Source organism: Paramisgurnus dabryanus, chromosome 24 (genome assembly GCF_030506205.2).
Source record: "Paramisgurnus dabryanus chromosome 24, PD_genome_1.1, whole genome shotgun sequence".
Classification (NCBI taxonomy): Eukaryota; Metazoa; Chordata; class Actinopteri; order Cypriniformes; family Cobitidae; genus Paramisgurnus; species Paramisgurnus dabryanus.
This window is the reverse complement of record NC_133360.1, coordinates 25,766,552-25,790,972: the sequence shown is the minus strand read 5'-3', so window position 1 is coordinate 25,790,972 and position 24,421 is coordinate 25,766,552. Positions and strand designations below refer to the sequence as shown.

Genomic DNA, 24,421 nt, shown 5'->3' with positions numbered 1-24,421 from the left:
TAAAGGTCTTGCGGGTAACTTTATTGTCTTTTTAAGTAACAGAAAACACATTAAAAGACGGACTACGTTTCACAATGACCTAAAATAATGTATGCAAAGTTACAGTCAACATAACAATGATAAAAACATTAACCTTGTCCGGAAAACATACAAAACCGGACATTTTGGTAGAGATTTAAAAAAGTAATCAATACGGTTCATATTAGTAGTGAAGGCCGTTTTGATGCAAACCTAAGCTTTCAGTCTCAACGAACTAGCTTTCTCTTTTTTGGAAAAAGCGTGATCGAATACTCACGTCTACAATGTTTAAATAAATCGGGCTGAAGCAAGCGTAAGCACAAACGGCACATTTAATCCAAACACTGAAAATTGCTATTGAGTGTTTATCTTTGAAATGCAAAAATCAACAGGGGTAAATATAAAATAATTGTAAAAGAACGATTTTTTTTTGCATTCATTTAGACTTTTTAAAAAACGAAACAGTGCCAAAAAAGATGGAGAGAAGAAGAAACAACAAGTGAACGAGGTGTGGGTATTTTTTTTTCTTAGCCATGAGTGGTGTCGTCCTCCACGAAGTCCTTCGCCTGCTCTGCCGTGATCACATCGATGTGACTCACCTAATGAAAACAAACACACAGTAAGATTGGTGACCTCATTCGTGTCCATTTATAGCTCCTAGGAATTGCCTGAATTCACCAATTAATTTGTGCGGAAGTGCTAATGATGGCTCATACCTTATTTCTGAATTTGACACCGTAAAATTTATCGGCCGATTCCAGGAGCTCGGGTCTGAAGGTTGTGGTGATGAACTGAGCGTGTCCTGCCAGCTCAACAATCATGTCTTGAAAACAACAGAACATCATTTTAATACTAAAAATCACCAGTGTGTTCAAGAATGATTTTGTCCAAGGCCGTGGACTCATTTTGTAGCTGTATTAAGTTGTAATTGAACACATAAAACTGACAAACCGGCATATAATTTACCAAAATCATTTCATGCATGTTTAAAAAAAACATTTTTATTTTCCTAAAAAAAATCCAGATAATTTACTCACCACCATGTCATCCAAAATGTTTATTTTTTGGTTCAGTCGAGAAAAAATTGTTTTTTGAGGAAACATTCCAGGATTTTCTCATTTTAATGGACCCCAACACTTAACAGTTTTAATGCAGTTTAAAATTGCAGTTTCAAAGGACTCTAAACGATCTCAAACGAGGCATAAGGGTCTTATCTAGCGAAACGATTGTCATTTTTGACAAAAAAAAATAAAAAATATGCACTTTCAAACCACAAGTTGTTTATCTCTGGTCATGTGACGCGCCAGCACGACCTCACGTAATACGTCATCCCGTCAAGAGGTCACGGATGATGTATGCGAAACTTCACCGCAGTGTTTACAAGTGTGGAGAAAGAGGACCGTTCCGACGTAGTTGTATGTTCGAATGATACTAATTAATGTCTTTGTGTCAGTTTATTGTTTAAAATGGTCTGCAAACGTGCATTTCATATATGCAACACGTGAACTTTCCACTGCATTACGCAATTACGTGAGGTCGCGCTGGCGCATCACAGGACCGGAGATAGATGAGAAGTTGTGGTTTAAAAGTGCACATTATTTATCGTTTCGCTAGATAAGACCCTTGTGCCTCGTTTGGGATCGTTTTGAGTCCTTTGAAACTGCAATGTTAAACTGAATAAAAACTGTTAAGTGTTGGGGTCCATTAAAGTCCATTAAAATGAGAAAAATCCTGGAATGAAACATAATTTCTTCTCGACTGAACAAAGAAAGACATCAAGATTTTGGATGACATGGTGGTGAGTAAATTATCTGGATTTTTTTTAAGAAAATGGACTAATCCTTTAAGCAAATACCCAAAATACAATTTTCACATTAAATGTGTCTCTTATGTTGTACCTGACACTGCTTTTCTGTGTTGGGCATCCAGAGCCTGGTCAATCTCATCAAACAGGTAGAACGGAGCAGGGTCGCATTTCTGGATGGCGAAGATGAGGGCCAGTGCGACCAGAGACTTCTGACCTCCAGACAACTGCTGCATCTCTCTCATTTCTCCCTGTTTACCTGTGAATGACACCTGATGCGCACGCGAAGTTAGTGACTATGCACACAAATAATACGATTACTAAGATTATGTGTCATCCTCTTACCCTGATGCCCACTCCTGTGAACTGGTCCACGCTGGGCACACTGCTCTGGGATGCAGATCCTCTTTCGCTATCTGCCCCCTCCGCCTCGTCCTGAGACTGACTGCCCTCAGCGTCTCCCTTCTTCATCACCAGTGTGGCTTTACCACCAGGCACCAGCTTCTGAAACACCTCGCTGAAATTTTTAGACACCTGCGACCACAACAGAATATGGAGATAAGCAAACCAGACAAGGACAATTACATAATTTGTTTATACACAGCTTTTGACTTATTATAAAACTGAACTAAAATCATGAGAAAATATAACTGGAGTTTGACACAGAGACTACTTGATTATTTATTTCGTGCTAATCAACCACGTTTCAACATTTAACCCTTTGCACATGCGAGCGCCTGCTCCCTTAGTATGCATGTCAACAAAAAGTTACATTTTTATAAAAGTATAAATCTTATATTTCATTCATGATAATGTGGGATGTTTATTAATTTATTAATTCAATGCATACTGCACCTGTTTGAAGGTGAGCTGTATGGCCTCATATTTGCGCAGCTCCAGTACGTTCATGAGCTCCATGATGGACTTGTAGCCTCGGTCTAACTCTTCCTGCCTCTTGATCAGTTTCTCCTTCTGCTCGGAAAAGTTGACAAATTGGTCCAGGGCTTTTTTATTCACGTGGCTGTATTTCTTGAGCTCCGTGTTACACTGTTCCAGCTTTCTGAATAACTGCAGAAACACAAAAATACAACATAACACAATGAGAAATACTAATAGGGTGCTTACAATTTCAAACTTAATGTAAAATCAGAGAAAAAAGGAATTGAACATAATTTTGTATCATATTGCTACGCGAGATTAAAATATCACGAGTTTTCCTTTGAGGGTAAAACACTGTGTTGTGATATCAGCATAAAGTTAAGTTTGTGGCAAAACCTTTTACAGTGAATGCATTATATTATGTCTTTTACGGCATGGTTTTATGTTTGGCTTTTCAAAAATGTTCTTTGGGGACTCATGACGATAGTTGGCGATGGTTATTATTATCATTCATATTATCATTTCACATTAACATGAAGCTTTTACTCGCACGAGAGGGTTTGTGGGCTTCACTTTGCGCGAGAGAGCTTGTAACGCACGCAAATTCCTTCTCGCACACATCTGGACTTAATCTGTGCATCTTGGACTCTGAATGCGCGTTGCATGAACTCCTAGCAATTGAACTTGTAATGCGTATGATTCTGACTCTTCCTTGCACATGAGCTTGTAATACGCACGGCTCTGACATTTCCTTGCATTAGAGAGGTTTGGAGCGCAGTGGTTTAAAGGGATAGTTCACCCAAAAATGAAAATAATGTCATTAATAACACGCAACTGACCTCAGTTATCCTCAGACACGTTTGCAAAGTTTTTTTTCAAACTTACAGTGTGCGTCGTCCGCAGACTGTAAACGAAGCTTGGGCGCACAAAAAAAAGCTGGAGGGGCGCACCATATAACACGTCAGCCGCGTCACTGCGGTCACGTGACTTCTGTTTTGAACCGCATGCACGAGACTGAAGTCGTAATTTTTGTTATTTTGGTCATTAATAGGGGTGTAACGATTAACCGTGCAAATGCGCGTTTTCTCAATGAATGAATTTGAATGAATTACGGTGAAAACCAGGCACATCCGAACGCCAGGGGGCGCTCCCGTGCAGAAACTCCCTTTGTGCCACAGAAGAAGTAGCATTACGAATGCTATTCCAGGAAATGTCTACAGGAATATTTATATCACTGTTCTTCAAATTGTTTCAGGTATTTTCATGATAATAAACAATATTTTAAATGATTTTGTTTAACGAGTGTTGCTTTTTTAAATGCACGTTATAAACGACTCTGACTCGTTATGATTTTAGATTGATAAGGACTTCCTACTGACCAAATGCCGTAGTAAACGCACAAGCTGTGCATGAAACAAAAATCGAAGCCTTGCGATTCAGAATCGATTTCAGACAGGCATTTTTAATGGGACACACAGTTGAATCGTTACATCCCTAGTCATTAATTACATTATTTTCATTTTTGGGTGAACTATCCCTTTAAAACCAGCAAGTGTGTTGTTCCCGCTCCCTGGCACGCAATACATTTTTAAGCCCCTGGGATGGCATCAGTTTTAAGAAAATTGTGGTCATGACAGTGATGCTTTTGCTTCTTTCAAATGACTTGTCAAAAATAAACTACTGCCCCGCTCCCCGATACTACCGTGTATCGGCGATCTCACAGGCTGACGATAGGATGATTTCAAAATGGGGCATATAACCCAACACTAATGAAAAGGAAACAATCACAGATCGGCTTCCAGGCATTACAGAACAAGACATTAAAGTATCACGCTGAATTCAACAACTCAAACACATGTTTCCAATTATGCATCAAACATTCAGCCAACCATGCATCGATTGGCATATAAGACTGAGACAAGGTTAAACTGAACCCCCTTCGGACCAAAGTTGAGACAACCAGTCATGTAGATGATGGCAAAATGTGGCTGCAAAGAAGTCTTGAATCGAATGGTAACTTCCTAGAAGTACATGCTATAATAATCGCATAAGAAGATCAAAAATCAAGAAAGACACGATTCAACCTCCCTCCATGTGCTCAAGAGGTGGAGAAAAGCGAAGAAAGCAGGTATGGGGTAATGATAAGTGAGTCACCTGTGTGTAGGAGGTGCGTGACACAATAGAGCCACTGACTGGAGAGGTGAAGGAAAAGCAGAGAAAAGAAAATGAGAGCGATGTGGGAGGACTGTGAAACAACAGCGTGGCGTGAGAGATGAGAGGGAAGACTAAAGCCAGACATGAGGGGTGGAAACGAATCATCAAGGTACCTAGTCAATTCATAGCTAGTGTGATTGTGTAATGCTCATCCATATCCTCATATGCACAAGGTCTTTTACATTATGCACAAGAGTGGGACATTTTATGAACTTTACTAAGCTGTGCCCTTCAACATTGTAAACTGGATAAGGTCATATCATGAAACTTATATTTCTTAATTTATTCTTTTGAAATAAATTAGCAAACTGTAGACTTAACCTTAAGGTCACACTGAGGTAAATCGTGTAAGGAATGTAAATAGTGAAGACACTGCCTGTAAGAGATCCAGATAGGACGTTCAGAGGAGCTGTACCTGTTTTAGGGTGAGCGTCTGGTACTTCTCAAACGCCTCTTGCGGCAGGGAGCCCAGCTCACGGATCTTCTTCATGCATTCCTCTTTCTTTTTCAGCAACATGCCCTGCCTGTTGGTCATCTTTTCCAGCTCCTTGGTGTCATGGTTGATGGCATCGTTTTGCTCTTTCTCAATGTTCTTCCAACGCTCCATACTTTTTATGTGGTCCTTTATCTCCAGCTCCGTCTTATCGATGAGGGAGTCCAAATCTGAGCAATGATAAAGTGACAGATAAACATATGAAATGACAGACAATACAGGGTATTTGTAAAATCATCCAAGAATATTCTGCAAAAAATGTATAACCTTGATACCAAGTAAGGTCATGTCAAAGATTAAAATCATTGCAAAATTTATGAGGAGTGAAATCACACTTTAATGTTTCTAATCTCATTATTAAATTATGAGACTTAGCCTGGATTTCACAGACAGGGTCACATTTTATAACTTTCACTTTGAGTTTTGCAAGTCACTGTATGTTTTAAAGCGGACATTTCACAAGACCCTTTTAATGGCCCTTATCTGGGTGTGTGTTCTCCACTCACCCTCAGATCGAGCCAATGTGTCTTTTATCCGTTTGTTGATGCCATCCAACTCTGAGGTTGTCGCCGTTAGGACGGTTCCTCCCTCAGTTTCTCTCAGTTCATTCAGTTCCTGCACAAAAACAGGACTTTTAATATTATGCAATCTCTTGCAATGAAAAAAATCTAGAGAGTGTTCAGTTTTATCACCTGTTCGACTTGGTCGAGTCGTTTACGCAGGTTTTCGTTGAGGTACGTCTCCACCCTTGTCATGATTCCCTCCAGCTTAATTCTCTCATTCAGCAGCTGTCTGTTGTCCTACGGTAAAAAAACAAAAAAATATGTTAAACACAAAGATACTGCACGTCTGATATCGACCTCTGATTTGAGGGCCGAAAGCCATATGGGTGATTCTCGCGAAATTAGACTTATGAGGTGTCATGAAACATTTTAATAAAAACATAAATGCTATCAAAATAAGAAGCATACAGTTACAAACATCTCTTCATGTACTATTTTGCACATGATTTCAAATTACATCATACAAAGCAATTTTGTTGTTTTTCCACATTTAAGGGGAAATTTTTCATTACCGCAACGTGTCCATGACTGGATTTGGGTTCTTTGACATGGAAATATTTATAATTAAAAAATAAAAAGCTTCAGTGCATGTTATACTATAAACATTTACAGTAAAGAAACATGTGGTATTCGGTGATCATTGGTAAATGTAGAGACCATAATAAGGAATATAAATGTGTCCAAGACCAATTTTCTCATCCTCCGCAACAATTTTCAATCATTGTTTATGCCCTCAACTAACATTTAAAAAAAAAATAGTTGGAAGGGACATAATTGACTGTGACACTCAAGATGGCTACCAGGTAAGCAGTTCTTATTTTTTCTCTCCAGATAAAATCAAAATTTTCTGTCATAGTACCTAGACAACTTTTTAGTTCTCATTACCGAAACATGAGTTTGTAAATGCATATATTTAATGTAATATCATGTTGCGGTAATAATAATTTTTGATGATGATAATCTAAAAAAATGTAAATAATTCTATAGGAAATATTTTTTAAATCCTCTAAATATAATGATTAAAGTAAGACCTTAATCTTATATGTGCAAAAAAAAATTGGCTTCAAGGCCTTTAAAAAAAAAAAAATATATGATGCTGGACACCTTCTAAATCTGGATTTCGTGAGAATCACCCATATGTGCCAATTGGGTATTATGAAGGGAAGGCTTATTTAACTTATTTGCAAAGGCTAAAATGATGAATAAAAATAAAGAACCGTCCAAAGGCAAATTAGCAAACCAAATAAAACACAAAACAAAAATACCAAGGATAATGATTTAAAGCAGATCTGTGTTCGTGTGTCGGGTCTGAAGGTGGTAATGAGCTACAGCTGTGCATAAATATTAAATCTCCTACAGACTTTGCAGAGCTTTGGCTGCCTAACACCTCTCAGATGAGACTGTAGCCGCTGTACAGACATCACAACTGTGTCCTGGGAGTTTAACACCTACATCCTGCACTTATTATGTCCCACGCTAGAAAACTACTTACTTAGACCATCACTGCAGAGCATAAAAGCCCAAGAACCACTTGAAATAAACTAAGACCTACATTTAGCTCTTTTATGAACTTATTCTAGCTGACAACCCACGTAGACAAGAATCTGAAAAACATGTCAAGCAACCGTATGAAATCTTACCCTGGGCCTCAGCAGAGAGTAAACAAGACATCCTTGACCTGTGTTTTCTTTTGCTCTTTAATTCAAACTTTTGAATAGTTCTTACTTATTGTAGCGGCTTGGATTACATATTTAAAAGTAAACCGGGGTGTTGGTGGGTTTGTTTCCCCCATTTCAGTTCAGTCCAGATGGCATGGGCTGATGTAATGTTGACATTCATACCTGTTGTAGCTGCCTGATCTCGTCATTAAGATCATCCACCCTGCGCTGGTCTTCCAGACTGAGCTGAGAGAGCAGGTCTGTTCCCAGTTCAGCCTTTAAAGACTCGCGCGTGCTTTCCATAGCGTGGAGACTGGCCTCCAAACTCTGAAGACTGCGTTGCTGTCAAACACACCAGAGAAAGAAACTATGGGCTATCTTTCGTAGTCATTTGAAATAATATATGTGACCCTGGACCACACAACCAGTCCTAAGTAGTAATAGCACACAATACATTTTATGAGTCAAAATAATCTTTCTTTTTTCATGCCAAAAATCATTAGGATATTAAGTAAAGATTATGTTCCATGAAGATATTTTGTAAATATATAAAATTTGTATTTTTGTGAGTGGATAGAGTTGCTAAGGACTTTTTTGCACCCTCAGATTCTAGATTTTCAAATATTGTCCTATCCTAACAAACCATAGATCAATGGAAACTTATTTATTCAAATTTCAGATTATGTTTAAATCTCATATCCAAAAAAATACCCTTATGACCTGAGGCTTCTTGAGATAAATGGCATCAATTAGGGATATTAACAGTTAATCGATATTCAATTGATTGTCAATAATAATTAATTAGATAAAACTTGACGATGGTTGAAAAAGCATGGTCATGCACGTGTGTGTGCAGCGACTGCGCAAAACACATACAGCAGGACAAAAAAATGAAGCGAGCGTGCAGGAGTTAAACTACCGATGCTCTATGCCAAGCACACACCTGGGCTTTTTAACATCATGCGAGACAAGGCTGTCTGCCAACACAACAAAATGGCATCAGCAGTGGATCTGATCGTGTCCAATAGAGAAAATACAAATACGGTTAGCCTAGGAAAACCAAAAAGACCCTCTTCTAGGGAAGCCTGCAAGTTTAGCATAAAAACGCTGCTATACACAGGAAAGGAGACTAGGGACCAATTTTTTAAATCAACAGAATAAAATCTTAAATTCTGGAAAGAAACTGTAATATGTGATCTGTAATTGACTGTTGTAACACTTTGAACGCCCGCAACAGATGTCACTGATCATTATTGAATGGCTGAGGCGGTGCACGATAGTCAAGTTGACCGTTGTGGGCGTTCAGAGGTTTACAACAGTGTACATTTTACAGTTTCTTCTCAGAATTTAAGATAACATTTTAACCGGTTCATTAAAAATGGCTTCTGGTCTCCTTCTCTTTGTATAGCAGCGTTGCTATGCTAAGCAGTCCCTCCAGAAAAACGTGATTGGCTGATTATGCATTGAATCATGCAATCGCATAAAGTCTGCATATTTATGCGGGGGCCGCATTTTTTTTTCATACATCGCACTTTCGTCGCATAAATTGCAGATTTCCGCATTTTCGTAGCAAATTATAATTTCATAATCCCCGCTTAGCAAAAAAATATTTTGCATTTACTTCACACAAGCGCAGCCATGTCCCCTGTTTCCATGGGAACATTATGAAGTGACGTAATTACGTGACATGAATATCATTGAAAAGCTGCAAGTGCCCGCAGTTTTTGCAAGTTCTCGCAAGTTCATGCAATTTCTTCGCATAAATATCCCGCATATTCCGTCGCATTTTTTAAGAAAACGTGTCGCAAGATTAAGGATTTTTCCCACAAAAAAAAAACTGCATTTTTTCTGTAAGGACTGGCTAAGTTTGCAGGCTTCCCTAGAGGGGATCTTTACTTTCAGTAGCTTTATTTGCATTTTATGTATCAGACCCGATCAGATCCACTGCGGATGCCATTTCTTGCGTTGGCAGAAAACCTCGTCTTGCATGACGTTAAAAAGCCCAGGTGTGTGTTTGGCATTGAGCATCGTTGTGATCATGGCTCGTTTAACTTCTGCGTGATTGCCTAATTTTTTTCTCCGTGCATGACCTTGCTTTTTCGGCTATCGTTAAGTTTGATCTATATTATCAACAATTAACCAAATCGATTAATTGTTAACATCCCTAACCACAAGTTAACATATTTCCTGAACTAACAATAGTAAATTTGCATTAGCCATTTTAAATCTTGCACTTTATATATCAGCAACAATAAGATTAACATCAGTCAAGCCTTAATCTATGGCATAGAGATCTATATGTGATGCGTGTTACCTTAGGCATGAAGGTTTTCTCCGACTGCTGTCTCTTTTCCTTCAGCATCTTCATCTCTGACAGTATGCTGTCTCGAGATGCCTTGAACTTCCTCTGCTGAGTCTCGATCTGCTGCATCTGATTCATCAGCTGGTCGATTTCATTATTGATACGTGATGAAGGGAGTTAAAGAACAAACACGGTAATGCTGTAAAGCACAGCCCCTATTCCCCCTCATTCAGAAAAGTTAAACTCAAAGATGTGGTACCAGGCTTTAAAAAATATAAAAGTATTCAAGCTTTGTTTTAAAGGCTGGAAGAACCCCAAGAAGCTCAAATCACAGGCTTGTGATCCTTTGTAGTCAAGACCCGAGATGCTGGGTATGTCATGATTTTTGTTCTGAATTAATCACAATACAAAATGACAATGCTAATCACATGAGATGAATGCAGGATTCAAAGCTAATTTGCACATCATTTAAAACTGGCACGTGAGAAGGATATGTTCAATGTTTCTCCGAAGGTTTTCATTGAGTTTGGCCTCCAGTTCTCCAAGCTCCTCCTCCGCTTTCCTCATGTCCTTCTGCAGCTCCAGACGGGATTTACGTGTGTCGTAGTATCCACCGGTCAGAGCACCACGATGACTCACCTGATCACCTGCGCAAACAGACCAAAACAACATTAAGTAAAAATAAACTGTGGTTTTAACAAGAAAAATGATGTACATAATATATCAAATTAGTAGTTTGTTTACCCTCCAGTGTGATGCAGTCCATAGTGAATGCTCTGGCGAGCTGTGTGGACACTTCCATACTGCGACAGATCAGCGTCTTTCCAAAAACGTGTTTAAAAGCCTTGTCGAAGTTCTGACTGTAGCGAAGCTTACTGATCATGGGAATAGCATCCTACAACAATCACATAAATTTGAAAACATTTGTGCATAAATTTCACCTTGATCTTAGTCTGTGGTTAAAGGAAAAAATATGAAAATGACAAAAAAATAGTAGGACTTTAACACAATAAAAATTCCATATGGAACTGGATCTAAATGTTAGTGTGTAGTGGACCCTCCTTAAAAATAATACAACAATTTTAAGGAGGCTTTTGGCTGGAACATGAAGGCTACAGGTTATATTCACCCTTGGGAGCATATTAACGTATCCTGAAAGTGATGTCCTGTAACGGTACATTCACACTTGATGCTTCCCATTTACTTTTAATGGGTGATGTCATGCATTGATGTCCTTTCCAATCAGCAACGCGTTCATCAGCCAATCAGATCGCCTAATGCAAATAACCAAGACAGAGCCAGCCAATTATGTTTATGGAAGACCGGAGCATGTGTTGCGGCCACTGTTATTGGCTGTTGGCCACGCTTTAGACAAGCCTTCCATCAAGCGTTAATGTTTACGCCAAGTGTGAATGTACCGTGAGTTTTATATTTAAGTGAACATGCATCCAGCTTACATTAGTCTCGGGATACGCAGTGTCTCTGACGTCCAGTTTGCTGAGGGGCAGGAATGTGACCTCACCGGGCAAATTCATTTTATTAAACTCCATGAGAATCTTGGTGCTCACTTCATCCGTCTCCACAATATGATAAAACAGCCTGAAAACACAGCAAAATTGCAAAAATTATTTTGGAGCATTTGGCCGACGTGACTTACGATGCATTTAAGGTATGCAATTATCATTGTGTGTTCCCTGGAAATCGAGTCTGACCTGGTGCCAGCGGTCACCTCCACGCATGTGTAGAAGGCCGGTTCACACTCGAAGTTATTCATGACTATGCCGTGATAACCGTTGATGACGTGCTGGTTGATGCCTTTCCGGCGGAAATGCTCCAGTACTTTATTAATGCTGTCGATACCATTCAAAATAGCCTTAAGGAAAAACAAAAACATTGTTTACGCTGGCATTACGAGTCAAGATGACTTTTCGATGATGCAACCTTATGTAATACCATAGCGCACGTGTGTGCAAACTAAGTTATACATATTTATGTCATTGTAATGTAGGATGAGTCTCTATACTTAGTAACTGACTCATAGGCTATGATCCAGCAGCCAAGTTAAGCCAAATTTAGCAGAGACTGTTCATGTTTCAGCTCAAACTTGCTTGACCTACGTAGGCAGGCATTTATATGACTTTAAATAAATAAGGTTTTCACAAATCTCTTAATAGAAGTAAAAAGTTTGATTTCAATCTTTGACATGCCTCTTACTCCGTCAATATGTTATTTACATTATGTAAGATGATTTATGTAAAAAAAAAATTCACAGGCAGGTTCACATTTTCTCTTTTAAGCAAACCGTGTCAAGCATAGTACCATGAAAATGTAAGAAAGTAAAACGAGTCGATTTATTTTTTAGTTAGTTGAATCTTGTAATTGGCACAGGTCTGTGTGCGTCTAACCTTTCCGGTGGCTGCCCGCAGTAGCTGTTGTTTCTTCTCCAGTTCTTCACGTTTGGCTGCCAACGCTTGCTGTTCTGCGTTCTCCTCTCTCCACAGGTAGCTGCAGAAGGAGGGGGACAGACACACCCATCAGTCCTGGACCACAAACACCACTCAGCACGAGAATCTATAGCGTAACAGTAAAGCCTCATCCTACTGTGAAACCTATGGCTTTGGGATTATTAATAACTAAACTGACAGGTGAGGAGAGGTATGTTCACAAGCGTGAAAAGAAGGGGACCAAAGCAAGGCATTTCCCATGAGTGTATGAACATGAGTATCTTACTTTCTCTCGCTCTGAAGTTCGTCCTTACGGTTCTTCACTTCGTAATATTTTTTGTCAAGCTCCTCCACACGGGTCTTCACCTCATTCAGGTCCTGGTCAAGTTTCTACAGGCAAAAATTTTAATTCAGATGTTCAGATAGGCAGAACAGATGCAACACAAACACTGTGTTATATAACGACTCAGAGCCCATCTAATTTAAACCTGCCACCCACACAACTGTGAAAAAAAAGGTGTTAAATAAAAAGTTCCTAGATTTAGCTTGTATAACCAGAAATCCGCACTGTGATTTACAGGTTTAATTCTGTCCCTCTCATTGCTTAAAATATGGTGTGGTATTTGATCACTTTATATGTTAAAGACTTTTTCCATGTTTATGTGCTTTAATGGTGTCCTCTGTGCTTCTATCAACCTAGAAAATGTGAAAAAGATCAACACAGTAACTTAGTTTTGGTAAACCATTCTATGCAAGCATTTGGAAAAAATAGGTAATTGAAATTTGGCTCCCCTTGTGATGTCAGAAGGGGATAGATAATACCACCCCTTAATCTGCACTATCCAACCACGACACTGCCATTTAGTGCAGAGATCAACTCATTTGCATTTTAAAAAGAAACACACAAAAAACGGCACATTTTTGGAAAGTTGCAATATGCTTCGTCAATACAAAGAAAATCTCACGTTTATAGTATTTAAAGGGACACTCCACTTTTTTGAAAATATGCTCATTTTCCAGCTGCCCTAAAGGTAAACATTTGATTTTTACTGTTTTAAAATCCATTCAGCTGATCACTTTTAGCATAGCTTAGCACTATCCATTGAATCTTATTACACCATTAGCATTGCGCTAAAAAATAATCAAAGAGTTTCTATATTTTTCCTATTTAAAACCTTTTCTCTATTATGTAGATACATTGTGTACTAAGACCGACGGAAAATTAAAAGTTGTGATTATCTAGACAGAAATGTCTAGGAACTATACTCTCATTCTGGCGTAATAATCAAGGACTTTGCTGTCGTAACATGGCTGGAGGAGGCGTAGTGATATTACGCAGCAGCCGAAAATAGTCCCCTTGGTAACTTTCAAAAGCAGGGGACTATTTTCCGGCACTGCGTTAGAGTCAAGTTTTAAATTCTCTTTGGTTACTTTTTAGCGTGATGCTAATGGTCTAATCAGATTCAATTGATTATGCTAAGCTATGCTAAAAGTGGTACTGCCAGACCCGGAGATCGGCTGAATGAATTCCAAAACTGTAAGAATCAAATGTTTAACTCGAGAGGAGCTGGAAAATGAGAATATAAAAAAAACAAAGGTGGAGTGTCCCTTTAAGCATATATTGTTGAAAGCATGCCAATCTTTCTCTGCGTAAATGAATGCTAGCATCAGTAAACAACAGATCATTATTCTTACGTTATACTGCTCCAGGTTTCTCTCTTTATTGGCCTCTGTGTCCTCCAGATCTTTGTTGATGGCTGCGATCTGTCGTTTTTTATCATTGATGGCCTGATCCAGAGACTTTAGCTCCTTCTTGATCCATTTGTCTCTTTCCTCTTTAGAGGTGAACTGGCTGCCTCGACCCTGTTTGGCGTATAGGTCTGTACGCTCCTGTGTGGCCTGAGCCAGTCTGAAAGAGTAAAAGAACGTACACATGGATAAACACCAAAACAAAACACTGTTGTTTAATTCAGTACTGTAGCTTTCAGGCCATAGCTTTGCATTTACCAAATGCATACAGACTTACAGTACATTTACTCTGTATGTGTGTTCCCTTGGGATCTAACCTATGACCATTGCACTTGTAACAATGTTTTACCAATTATCTATGGGAACACTCACCCACAATGACATACTATTTATTTGTTATTGTAGTCACTCAACTTTTTCAATAAATACAATGTTTTTTGTTTGTTTGTTTTTTAAACAGGGGGTAATCATTTGGAGGGTTTACCGGGCGATTCCCCTCTCCTCTTTCTCTTTCACGGTGTTAAATTTGGGTTCTGTTTCCTGTAGCTCCTTCTGTTTTTCCTCAATCTTCTCCAGAAGTTTCTGGCGCTCCTTTAGCAGGCGTTTCTATTGGAGAGAAACACAAGAGTTTTATTTACAATTAGATACAGAGTGTTTTTTGGGGGGGACGCCAAATCACATGCAGGTGCATGTGTAGGTGTTCATATTTAGATAAAGAAAACTGAAATATACACAAGCAGGTGTATAGATTCTACGTTATAAGTGTAACAAAAGGGGATCTCCATCTGAGCAAACCTACATCAATCAAAAGGGCAAATGACGCATTTCAGCCTCTCCTCCGTAGGAAAACACACACACACACACACACATTTGGCCAGGTAAGGCTAATCCTTCATTAAGCCAAGCTGAAAAGCAGGAGGGTGACCAAAAGTGTGCATTTCACACATACAAGCAGTGCATGTGTGTGTTTGTGTCTGGCTGAAAGCCATGGGCGGAGCGAGTGTGTATAGTCAGTGACGCAGACGGGGACACTGCGGACCCTCTGTTCACCAATGCTTGCCAGGATGTCCTGTAGGTCTCTGGACAACGGCAATGTATTTAGGAGTGTGTTTGCATTTTCTAGCATGTGTGCGCTTGTGTGGATATTGTATGTGATTCATGTTAGCTAGCATTTCAATTCATCTGCAAAAATAAACTCTGCGAGAGGTGTATGGCTAGTACCTACCGGTTTTCAGATGCACACTGACTTCATCTTTAACTTTGGCTTTCATGTGGGTAAATAATAAATATGTATTCTTTTTATCTTTATTATTAAATCTTGATAAATCTAATGAAAGTAAGGTTTGATCGCAGCTGTGGGCTCTTGCACCTTAATGTCTATTTATGAAAACCCAGGCAAAAAACAAGGCTTTACATTAACACCTGTAAACAACTATTGTTGGTAAATAACAGGTGTCACAGTTGTATTTAACGTTATCTATGTCGATTATTAGACGTCACGATCATGGTTTCATCTGTATTCTTACTAAGCCAGACCAAGTTTAATTTGTAACCTCACCTTGTTTATGTAGAAAAAACAGGGTTCCCACACCGTAGTTAACTTCAAATTCAATGGCCTTTCAAGAACTTTCCAGGGCCAATACCTTCAAATTCAAGGACTAAATGTGGGGACACATTTCAAGTGAGAGCAAGGTTACATCGTGTTACCTTTTAAGATACATTGTTCCAATTCCCTTTCGAGGGAACTCGCGCTGCGTCACTGCGGTGACACTTTGGGGACGCCTCCAGTGGTAAGTACGTCTGAATGTAAATATCAAATTCAACCAATGGTGAGGCTTAACGACAAAGACAGGGTGACGCGGGAGCCAGGAAGTATATCGCTATCTGAAATATTGCCAAAGGAGGCGTTACACGGACGCAGGACGTATGGCAAAGGAGACGCAGCGTCTCATTCCCTTCTCAGGGAACAACAGTTACATACGTAACCAGAGACGTTTTCATGTGTCACACACAACTATGCAAAAAAGCATTTTGGTATGAATCAACATTCGCATACTGAAGATATAAGAATTTAAAGTGAACAGTTTAGCACGTGTGCTTAAAAAGTCTAGCATTTTTATGATATTATACTACACTACACAGGGAATAATATGGATTTTTGTTTTTCAGAAAACTTCTAGCATAAAATTTATTCAAGCACCTTCAATGACCTGTATCTATGTATGTATATTTTAAAAAACTTCCCAGGGCCTTGAATTTTTTCCCCCGGATTCACAAACTTTCAATTATTTCAAGGACCCGTGGAAACCCTGAATAAACCAAATTACATTGACGGCTGGAGTGCAACTGATCGGATATAAAAAATAATAATAACATAATAATGTACATCCAAAATGTACACAAATCAATTTCATACCAAGACTTAACTTCTAAAAACTAAAATGAGATGTTTTTCAGTATACACTCAAGTAATGCTTTCTCTAACTGTGTGTGTTGACTGCATATGTGTGCATGTAGCGCATGCATGTGTCGGAGCGTCGTACCCTCTGTTCGCTGTTTCCTGCCAGCTCATCCTGCAGATCTTTGGCTTTGAGCTCCAGTTTGGTCCTCTGTTTGATCTGCTCCTGTCGTTCGGCACTCAGCTGTTCCTTCTCCTCCTTCATGGCGGAGATGCGAGCCTTCAGCTCCCTCACAACACGCTCCGTCTCCTACAGGGATGCATAGAGAGAGGTTAGATAACAAGGCCTGAAAGAGCCGTGTGACGTATGTGAGAATGTGCGTGTAACGTGTCCAAGAAATTGCATCCAATAGCTTAATTTCAAGATAACACGAGAAATAAACTCAACCATTTCATTGGATCAATTTGATGGTTTGAAGTATATTCAGTGCCACAGTTTACCTCCACTTTGTCTCTGGCGTCTTGTTGTGCATCTCGCAGTTGTCTAGATTTGTCTCCACAGGTCTCTCTCTTACTGGATAACTAGAGGAGGGCATCACATCATCACTGACACATACCATCACCTTAAAACCATTTACACATCAGCAACAAATCTAGATGCTTCACGTTACACAGTGCCGCATACTGATGTATTCTCTATTACTTGTGTATTCTCTAAATAGACTCTGTGAACATGATGACAGGTACGAGGAATAACGTGTACCTCATCCAACTTGGCCCGGGTCTCGTTCAGCTCCTGGTTGTAGATGGTGTACTCCAGAGCTCTTCTCATTTTGTCCCACTTTTGGTACTGCGCCAGTTCCTCTTTTTCATCCTCCAGAGTATGGAGACGCTCCTCGATGTACTTTAGCAACTCATTAATCTTCTCTCTCTTACCCTCTGCACAAACAGAAACAAACAAGCTGTTACCAACCTCTGATTAGAAGTCATCTTCAGGCTATAAACTACAGCAGTGCACTTTCAATCACAGCTGTCATACTTTACTCACCCTTGGGTACCTACCATGAAACTTGAATGTAATTTTGCATTATTTTAAGGAAACTGAACAGTACCAACAAATAGCATGAGACAATTAAATAAAGCATAATTAAATTATTTAAAATATATAAATAGTTTTTAGAGTGCAACCCTACCGGTTTCCTTCATGAGCGAGATGCTTTCCTCTTTACGTTCATCGTAGACTCTTGTGCCGGCCACCTCTCGTAGCAGTTTCAGACGCTGAGAGTCAGGCGCAGTCGCCATCTGATTGATCTACATTCACATTTGACAAATTCATGAAATGGGATATCAATGAATGATCAGCTAAGCATTAGCATTAGCTTAATGTTAATACAAGAGATGTCATAATTTTACCTTTCCCTGCTTTACGATGTAATATGGGTTACTGCGAGAAAAACCAGCGCTCTCCAACAGATTCATCACATCATTTTTACTGAAACGCATACAGAAACATTAAATTACAACTTTGATAATTAGATGCTGAAACATTTATTTTAAAAGAATCAAACGTACGTGACCATCTTCTTGTCTAGAAAGTACTGGTCTTTCTTCGCACCAATGACACGGCGCAGAGACACTTCCTCTTTATCAATCTAAAAGCAAACATGATCATGTTATTCATCTTCATTTAGTGCAGATTTGATAGACATACGATGACAAATCTCCCGTATGGAAATGTATTACCGGTAGCCTGTTGTCCGAGTTGTCAAATATAATTTCCACAAAGGCTGAAATGACTCGTGGGCCAGTTCCTTCCTGAAAATAAGATCAAAGTGCATTGTTTAGCATGGCTAAAGACAATCAGTACAGGGCGATTTCCCAGACAGGGTTTAGATTCATGCAACACTAGACCTTAGGGGTGGGTCGATGACCCTTTTTTTATTACCGATCCGATTTCAATACCTGAACTCAGCGAGCACCACACCATTCAGTTTTTGTGACCTTAAATATCTTCATATACGTGTTTGTATTTCACATAAAGCTATCGAGTACATAGACGGTTTCATCGCATGCGCGATTGCCCGTCTGGTCAGAACTTTACTTCCGGTTTCTGTTTGTTTAATGGTCTGAATAGTGTCTAAACTAAACTCTTGAACAAATACCTTGTTTAAAATAACAAATGTTTTGGTTTCCTAGGTTATCTACGTGTTGTTTATTTTGTTTAAAAGGAATTTGTTGTTATTTATTCTTAGCGGAGTTTACCGGAAGTTACGTGATGACCATGAAAGCCACTTGATTATGTTGTTACTGCCTAAACCGTCTATAGACCCCTTCAAGGTTTGTAAACATTGAATGACTATCGGGTCCGCGCGCAGCACGGGGTCAAACTGTTCATACCATTTCGGCTTTCTAGTTTAATCTAACATGATGACTTACCTAAAATGAAGTGAACACTACAAACACAAGTCTCTTTGATCTTTGCATTGTCCAGTATGCATGTTTAATTGCTTGCAGCCACAGATGTTGTATTTTTTAGTTTTTGAGATTCTGCAGGAATCCCGAAAAACTTAACGGCAGACCTAGTGTGATTTTTAAAGCCAACGACGCAAGTAGGCATTTTTGACGATACCGAATAATACGCAACTCAATCTGCTGTAATGACTTTTCTGACCCCGACATGCGCAGTGGAAACCGCCTGTGATGTAAACTGTAAAGGGGTCTATAGGGAACACTTCGATTGTAGTTTATGAAAATGTTTATGGTGCTTTTACAATAGTCTGACCTTTCTATAGCATGACAGTAACAACCACGAGTAGCGCACAGTATTGGATTTGGATCGACAAAAAAGGTCCATATCAGCTCGATACCGATCCCAAGTGAACATTTAAGTAGTTTTTACAAACAAACCTTACAAAAAACAATACTGCATCTTGAGACAAAACAATGGCACAGATATGGGTTAAGATATATCAGTAAAAAGGTGTTTTTAAATGAAGGCAGCTCAAACATGCATTTTACTGTGGGTTCACACCAGACACGTTTGAGGCGTCAAATTCGTGTCTACCGCACAAATGAGGCACACAAACTAGAACCGCGAATGAGGCGGAATCGTTTTTCTACCAAAGTTCAGATTTGTCAACTTGCTCGTTTCCCACGGCAATGCTCAATTCGCATCATTCGCGCTAAACCCCTCATTCACACGGCGAGACCTCCAGATGCGCGTCTTTACATTCACTTTAAGGATTAGTCCATTTTCTTAAAAAAATCCAGATAATTTACTCACCACCATGTCATCCAAAATGTTGATGTCTTTCTTTTTTCAGTCGAGAAGAAATTATGTTTTTTGAGGAAAACATTCCAGGATTTTTCTCATTTTAATGGACTTTAATGGAACCCAACACTTAACACTTAACTCAACACTTAACAGTTTTTTTCAACGGAGTTTTAAAAGACTCTAAATGATCCCTTATCTAGCAAAAGGGTCTTATCTAAGGGTCTTATCTAGTGAAACGATTGTCATTTTTGACAAAAAAAAATGCACTTTTAAACCGCAACTTCTCGTCTATCTCCGGTCCTGTGATGCGCCGACGCGACGCGTCATCACATCAAGAGGTCACGGATGATGTATGCAAAACTACGCTCCAGTGTTTACAAGTGTGGTTTTTCTTTGTTAAATGATACTAATTAATGTCTTTGTGTCAGTTTATTGTTTAAAATGGTCCGCAAATGTGCGTTTCATATATATAACACGTGACCTTTCTACGTCACTACGCAATTACGTGAGGTCGCGCTGGCACTTCACAAGACCGGAGATAGACGAGAAGTTGTGGTTTAAAAGTGCCTATTTTTTTTTGTCAAAAATGACATTCGTTTTGCTAGATAAGACGCTTATGCCTCGTTTGTGATCGTTTATAGTCCTTTGAAATTCCGTTAAAAAAAAACTGTTAAGTGTTGAGTTAAGTGTTAAGTGTTGGGTTTCATTAAAGTCCATTAAAATGAGAAAAATCCTGGAATGTTTTCCTCAACAAACATAATTTCTTATCGACTGAACAAAGAAAGACATCAACATTTTGGATGACATGGTAGTGAGTAAATTATCTGGATTTTTTTTAAGAAAATGGACTAATCCTTTAACATTGAAATCACTCGCGCTTGACGCCTCTACCGTGGCTGGTGTGAACACAGCATTAGTGTGGACAAAAGGTCTGTGTGTACAGGAAGTCTACCCAAATCAATATGCCATCAAAACCAAAAAAATCTTAATGAAAAGCTTGTGAACACGCCCACCATCAATCATTGCTGTAATATTCAACTACTTCAGTAAACAAAGTGATTAGAAACTAGTGATAAGTATCCATACTAAGGGTGTCACGATTTCGATTTTAAATCGAAATCGATCGAAATTAAGTCACAGCTTCGAACTTCGAATTAAAAAAAGGGATCGTCGATGCTGCCACGCCCCCATGTCACGTCCGGTCGGCTTGCCAAGAAAGGGAAAAAACTCTCAGAGATGCCTTTAAAAACATTTGTCCAGCGGAACGCGATCATATTTTAAACACGAGGGATGCTACAACTCCTTGAAATGCATATCATAAACAGGATTACTACCTAGTGATCTGCCTTTGGACAGAGCGCAGCTCTCTGCATGTGCGCGAGAGTGAGAGAGGCGCAAAGATGCAGCGGATTATATTTGAAACAAAATGGATAGTTTGCCTCAGCTCGCATGAAACGCATAAAACTGAACAAATACATAAGGATTACTACTTTAGTTTATGTTTAGACTTCGGACAGATGCGAGAGCGCGTGCACGTGAGACAGAGAGAAGCGCAGCTGCTAATGATGCTGGATTTATTTCAGATGCTATAAGTCCAAGACACGCGCATTAAGTCCATGTGCATTAAGTCCATGTGCGTGCAAGAAGGAATCCTCTCTCTACAAGCTCTCGCGTTAAGTGAAGCCCACAAACCCCCATGCGAGTTGTGCAATGTGCATGTTAATGTTAAACTATAATAAGAATAATAAATAATGGCATATCATTTTTGTCTTCAAAAAAAATATGTAAAAATCGAGAATCGGATCGAATCGTGACCTTAGAATCGAAAATGTAATCGAATCGAGGATTTGGAAAATCGTGACACCCCTAATCCATACAATATTAAAACATACAAAATAAACAACAGGTTTCAAGGGGATCAGCAATAACTGACATGGAGCTAGATGGTTCAACAATTTTAATACTTAATGTTTGTTTACTCACATGAAGAAGAGCAAGACGTTGCTCCGGTCGAAGGTGGCTGAACTCATCACTGAGTACAAACTGGATGGCTGGAGGAGACAAATAAGATTTACTCACAATTATTATAGCTTTAGTTATAACACAACTCCCTTAAACTCCTTACAATGTATACATTTATATTATGCATAAACATAACTTATACTTGCCATAGAAGAAGTTACTCTTCCCTGAGCCATTTCTTCCAACTGCAAAACATTTAAGCACAGTTTAAAGCATAAAGAATACAACCTGTTGCACAAAGTAACACCTGTTGATCTGGATAAAAGTAAAAATATGCAAATAAATTCAATTCCAAAAAAATATGATCTTGTCCTGCAAGTCTAACACTAAGGCTTGCAGCCTAGAAAAATTTTATAGCATAACTGCAATACATCATAATATAAGTAGGACAGTCTCACCTATAACATTGTGTTTGGAGCTGAAGGGGTCAACCACAGTTTGATCTCTGTAGCTGCGAAACCCCTGAATAATAACCTGAAATATAATGCAATGTTAATGTTATCATATTTCGTAATGTGTCATATTTTAAAACAAACACCTAACAATTAGTTTCATCAAATTATACAGCATACAGACCATAAGAAAAATTCACCATAAGAACCTAAAACATGACACCTAATGTGTGTATTACGTTACGTATACACATATGTAAACTAATAATTACTTGCAGTGTATGCATTTACATAAACTATAAACATTTTTCTGATAATCGATTTCCAGCTCAAATCCAGCAAGAAAGCAGCAGAAAATAAAAACAAAATTTAGTCATAAATGAGTAATATGAAGGTAACAAACATGTTTCTTAGAGTTGTTTTGATGCTTTCTACTGACAGCTGATGCCGATGCTAATGCTAAAGCTAGCTTCATTTGAGGCCAAGTACTCAGCAAAACTTACAACTTAACGTTACGGTCTTACTGAATGTCTAAATGAATGCCTTTAGTGCACAGTTTAGATGCTTAATACCTAAATTCGCTTAAAAACGCGTTTCTGAAACATTACATTTCATTTTAATGCAGCGCGTGCATCATTCACTCACCTGTTTAATGTACATTGCGGGATATGCACAACTCTCCTCAGAGTCCGCCGGATAAAACTAAATGAAATACCCTCCTCCTCAAAGAGAAGAAGGGCTCAAATAAAACTAAAAATGTCTACACGATGGAAAAATCGAGTTTTTTTACTCTAGTGTAGCATCAAATTTAGTTTTCCCTCCCCTCGAGAAAACAGAAACACAGTCAAAATGGCGACAGAGGCGGGACAGACGGACGAGTCTATGTGGAATGTGGGGGGTGGTGTAATTATTTTATATGATAAAGGTTTAAATAGATGGCAAATCTATCGTCAGTATATTACATTATAAAAATAATAGGATATTGATTTAAATTATTAAGGATTAAATTAAATGTGTATATTCAAATTACTTTACCTTATATTTTCTTTATGGGCACTACCCCTATAATGCAAAGTTAGTCCAATCCATCGAGGTAGAGATTGGGCGCCAATACCGACGGTCGGTGACGGTGTGGCTGTGCAAAATCTCTTAATAGTGAATTATGTGTGATTTAAAAGATCATTCCCTATCTTTCATGTTTTTCATTTTTAATTTAATGTACTATGCAAGTGTTATGGCAGTATTATAATAAGTATTTTAATTATATAAATTCCTTGCAGTTAATATAAATACCACAAAAAAAAAAAATGGTTGACCCTTACAAAAAAGTCCTACTGGAATCCTTTACGACAGAATAAAAATCTTAAAGGACAGTGATTTATTATATAGGCCTGTAAGCATGTCCTGTGTGATTGTACTTCATCACTAGTCCTGTAGGAGTCATACATGACAAACCTGCAGGACACTACAGTGACATTTTATTCTTGGATTTTAATTGAACATAATTACATAATCATTTAACATAATTTCATAATTTTGATGAGTGTATTATTACAATGGTGCTGCTAAGTAGCACTCGTAATCCTAGGGGAACCATTTTAGTGCCAAACCTCCCTTATGTGGAACCTGTGAAGAACAATACTGTGCTATCTTGACCCTAAACTTTTGAACAGTATAGGCTACATTGTAGCATGGTTTATACTGTTTTCATACAAATAAATAATAATAAAATGTACAGCGGTAAATTACTGTAAGTTACGGTTTATACTTTGTTATTTGTTGCTTATGCACACACCACATAAAATAATATTATTGTATACTATATGATTTACAATAGTAAGGTTGAAATGGGGGTTTACCCTTGGTTAAGTACGAACAGTGTGAAACCTGAAACAGATCCCTTCCCTGCTAAAAAAAAACAAAACAAAAAACAATAATCACCATCACAGAAATTGTATTGGTTTTATTGGAAATTTTATTGGTTCTTATGAAATATGGCCCAAAACACACTACAGTATATTGGTCCTTGTTGGTCTCTAATGGTATGTATTGGTTCTATGTATTGGTTCTAATGGAATATGGCCCAAAACACACTACAGTGTAGTGGTTTTAATGGTAAAAGCTAATGGTTCCTATTGGTATTTTAATGGAAACCATTTGAATTTTCTGTAATGGTTTTATTGTTTTTTTTTTTAAGCAGGGTTACGGAAA

At 38.5% G+C, this 24,421-nt stretch overlaps 1 protein-coding gene across 1 annotated transcript; it reads right to left on the bottom strand.

The window, feature by feature from the left end:
• On the bottom strand, positions 1 to 23,057 carry smc3 (structural maintenance of chromosomes 3). The gene is made up of 29 exons (XM_065259657.2): positions 22,856 to 23,057; positions 22,217 to 22,292; positions 21,965 to 22,003; positions 21,780 to 21,847; positions 18,266 to 18,337; positions 18,095 to 18,174; positions 17,936 to 18,014; positions 17,716 to 17,833; positions 17,286 to 17,461; positions 17,024 to 17,104; positions 16,668 to 16,832; positions 14,609 to 14,730; positions 14,071 to 14,284; positions 12,662 to 12,765; positions 12,337 to 12,436; positions 11,644 to 11,804; positions 11,389 to 11,530; positions 10,676 to 10,826; positions 10,428 to 10,578; positions 9,944 to 10,097; positions 7,813 to 7,971; positions 6,101 to 6,208; positions 5,915 to 6,023; positions 5,331 to 5,578; positions 2,678 to 2,890; positions 2,168 to 2,356; positions 1,917 to 2,094; positions 735 to 841; positions 1 to 617 (listed from the first exon to the last, which is right to left on the bottom strand). Exons 1-29 carry the CDS (start codon positions 22,868 to 22,870, stop codon positions 546 to 548), a joined length of 3,651 nt encoding a protein of 1,216 aa, XP_065115729.1. The 5' UTR covers positions 22,871 to 23,057; the 3' UTR covers positions 1 to 545.
• Between the last annotated feature and the right edge of the window lie 1,364 nt (positions 23,058 to 24,421).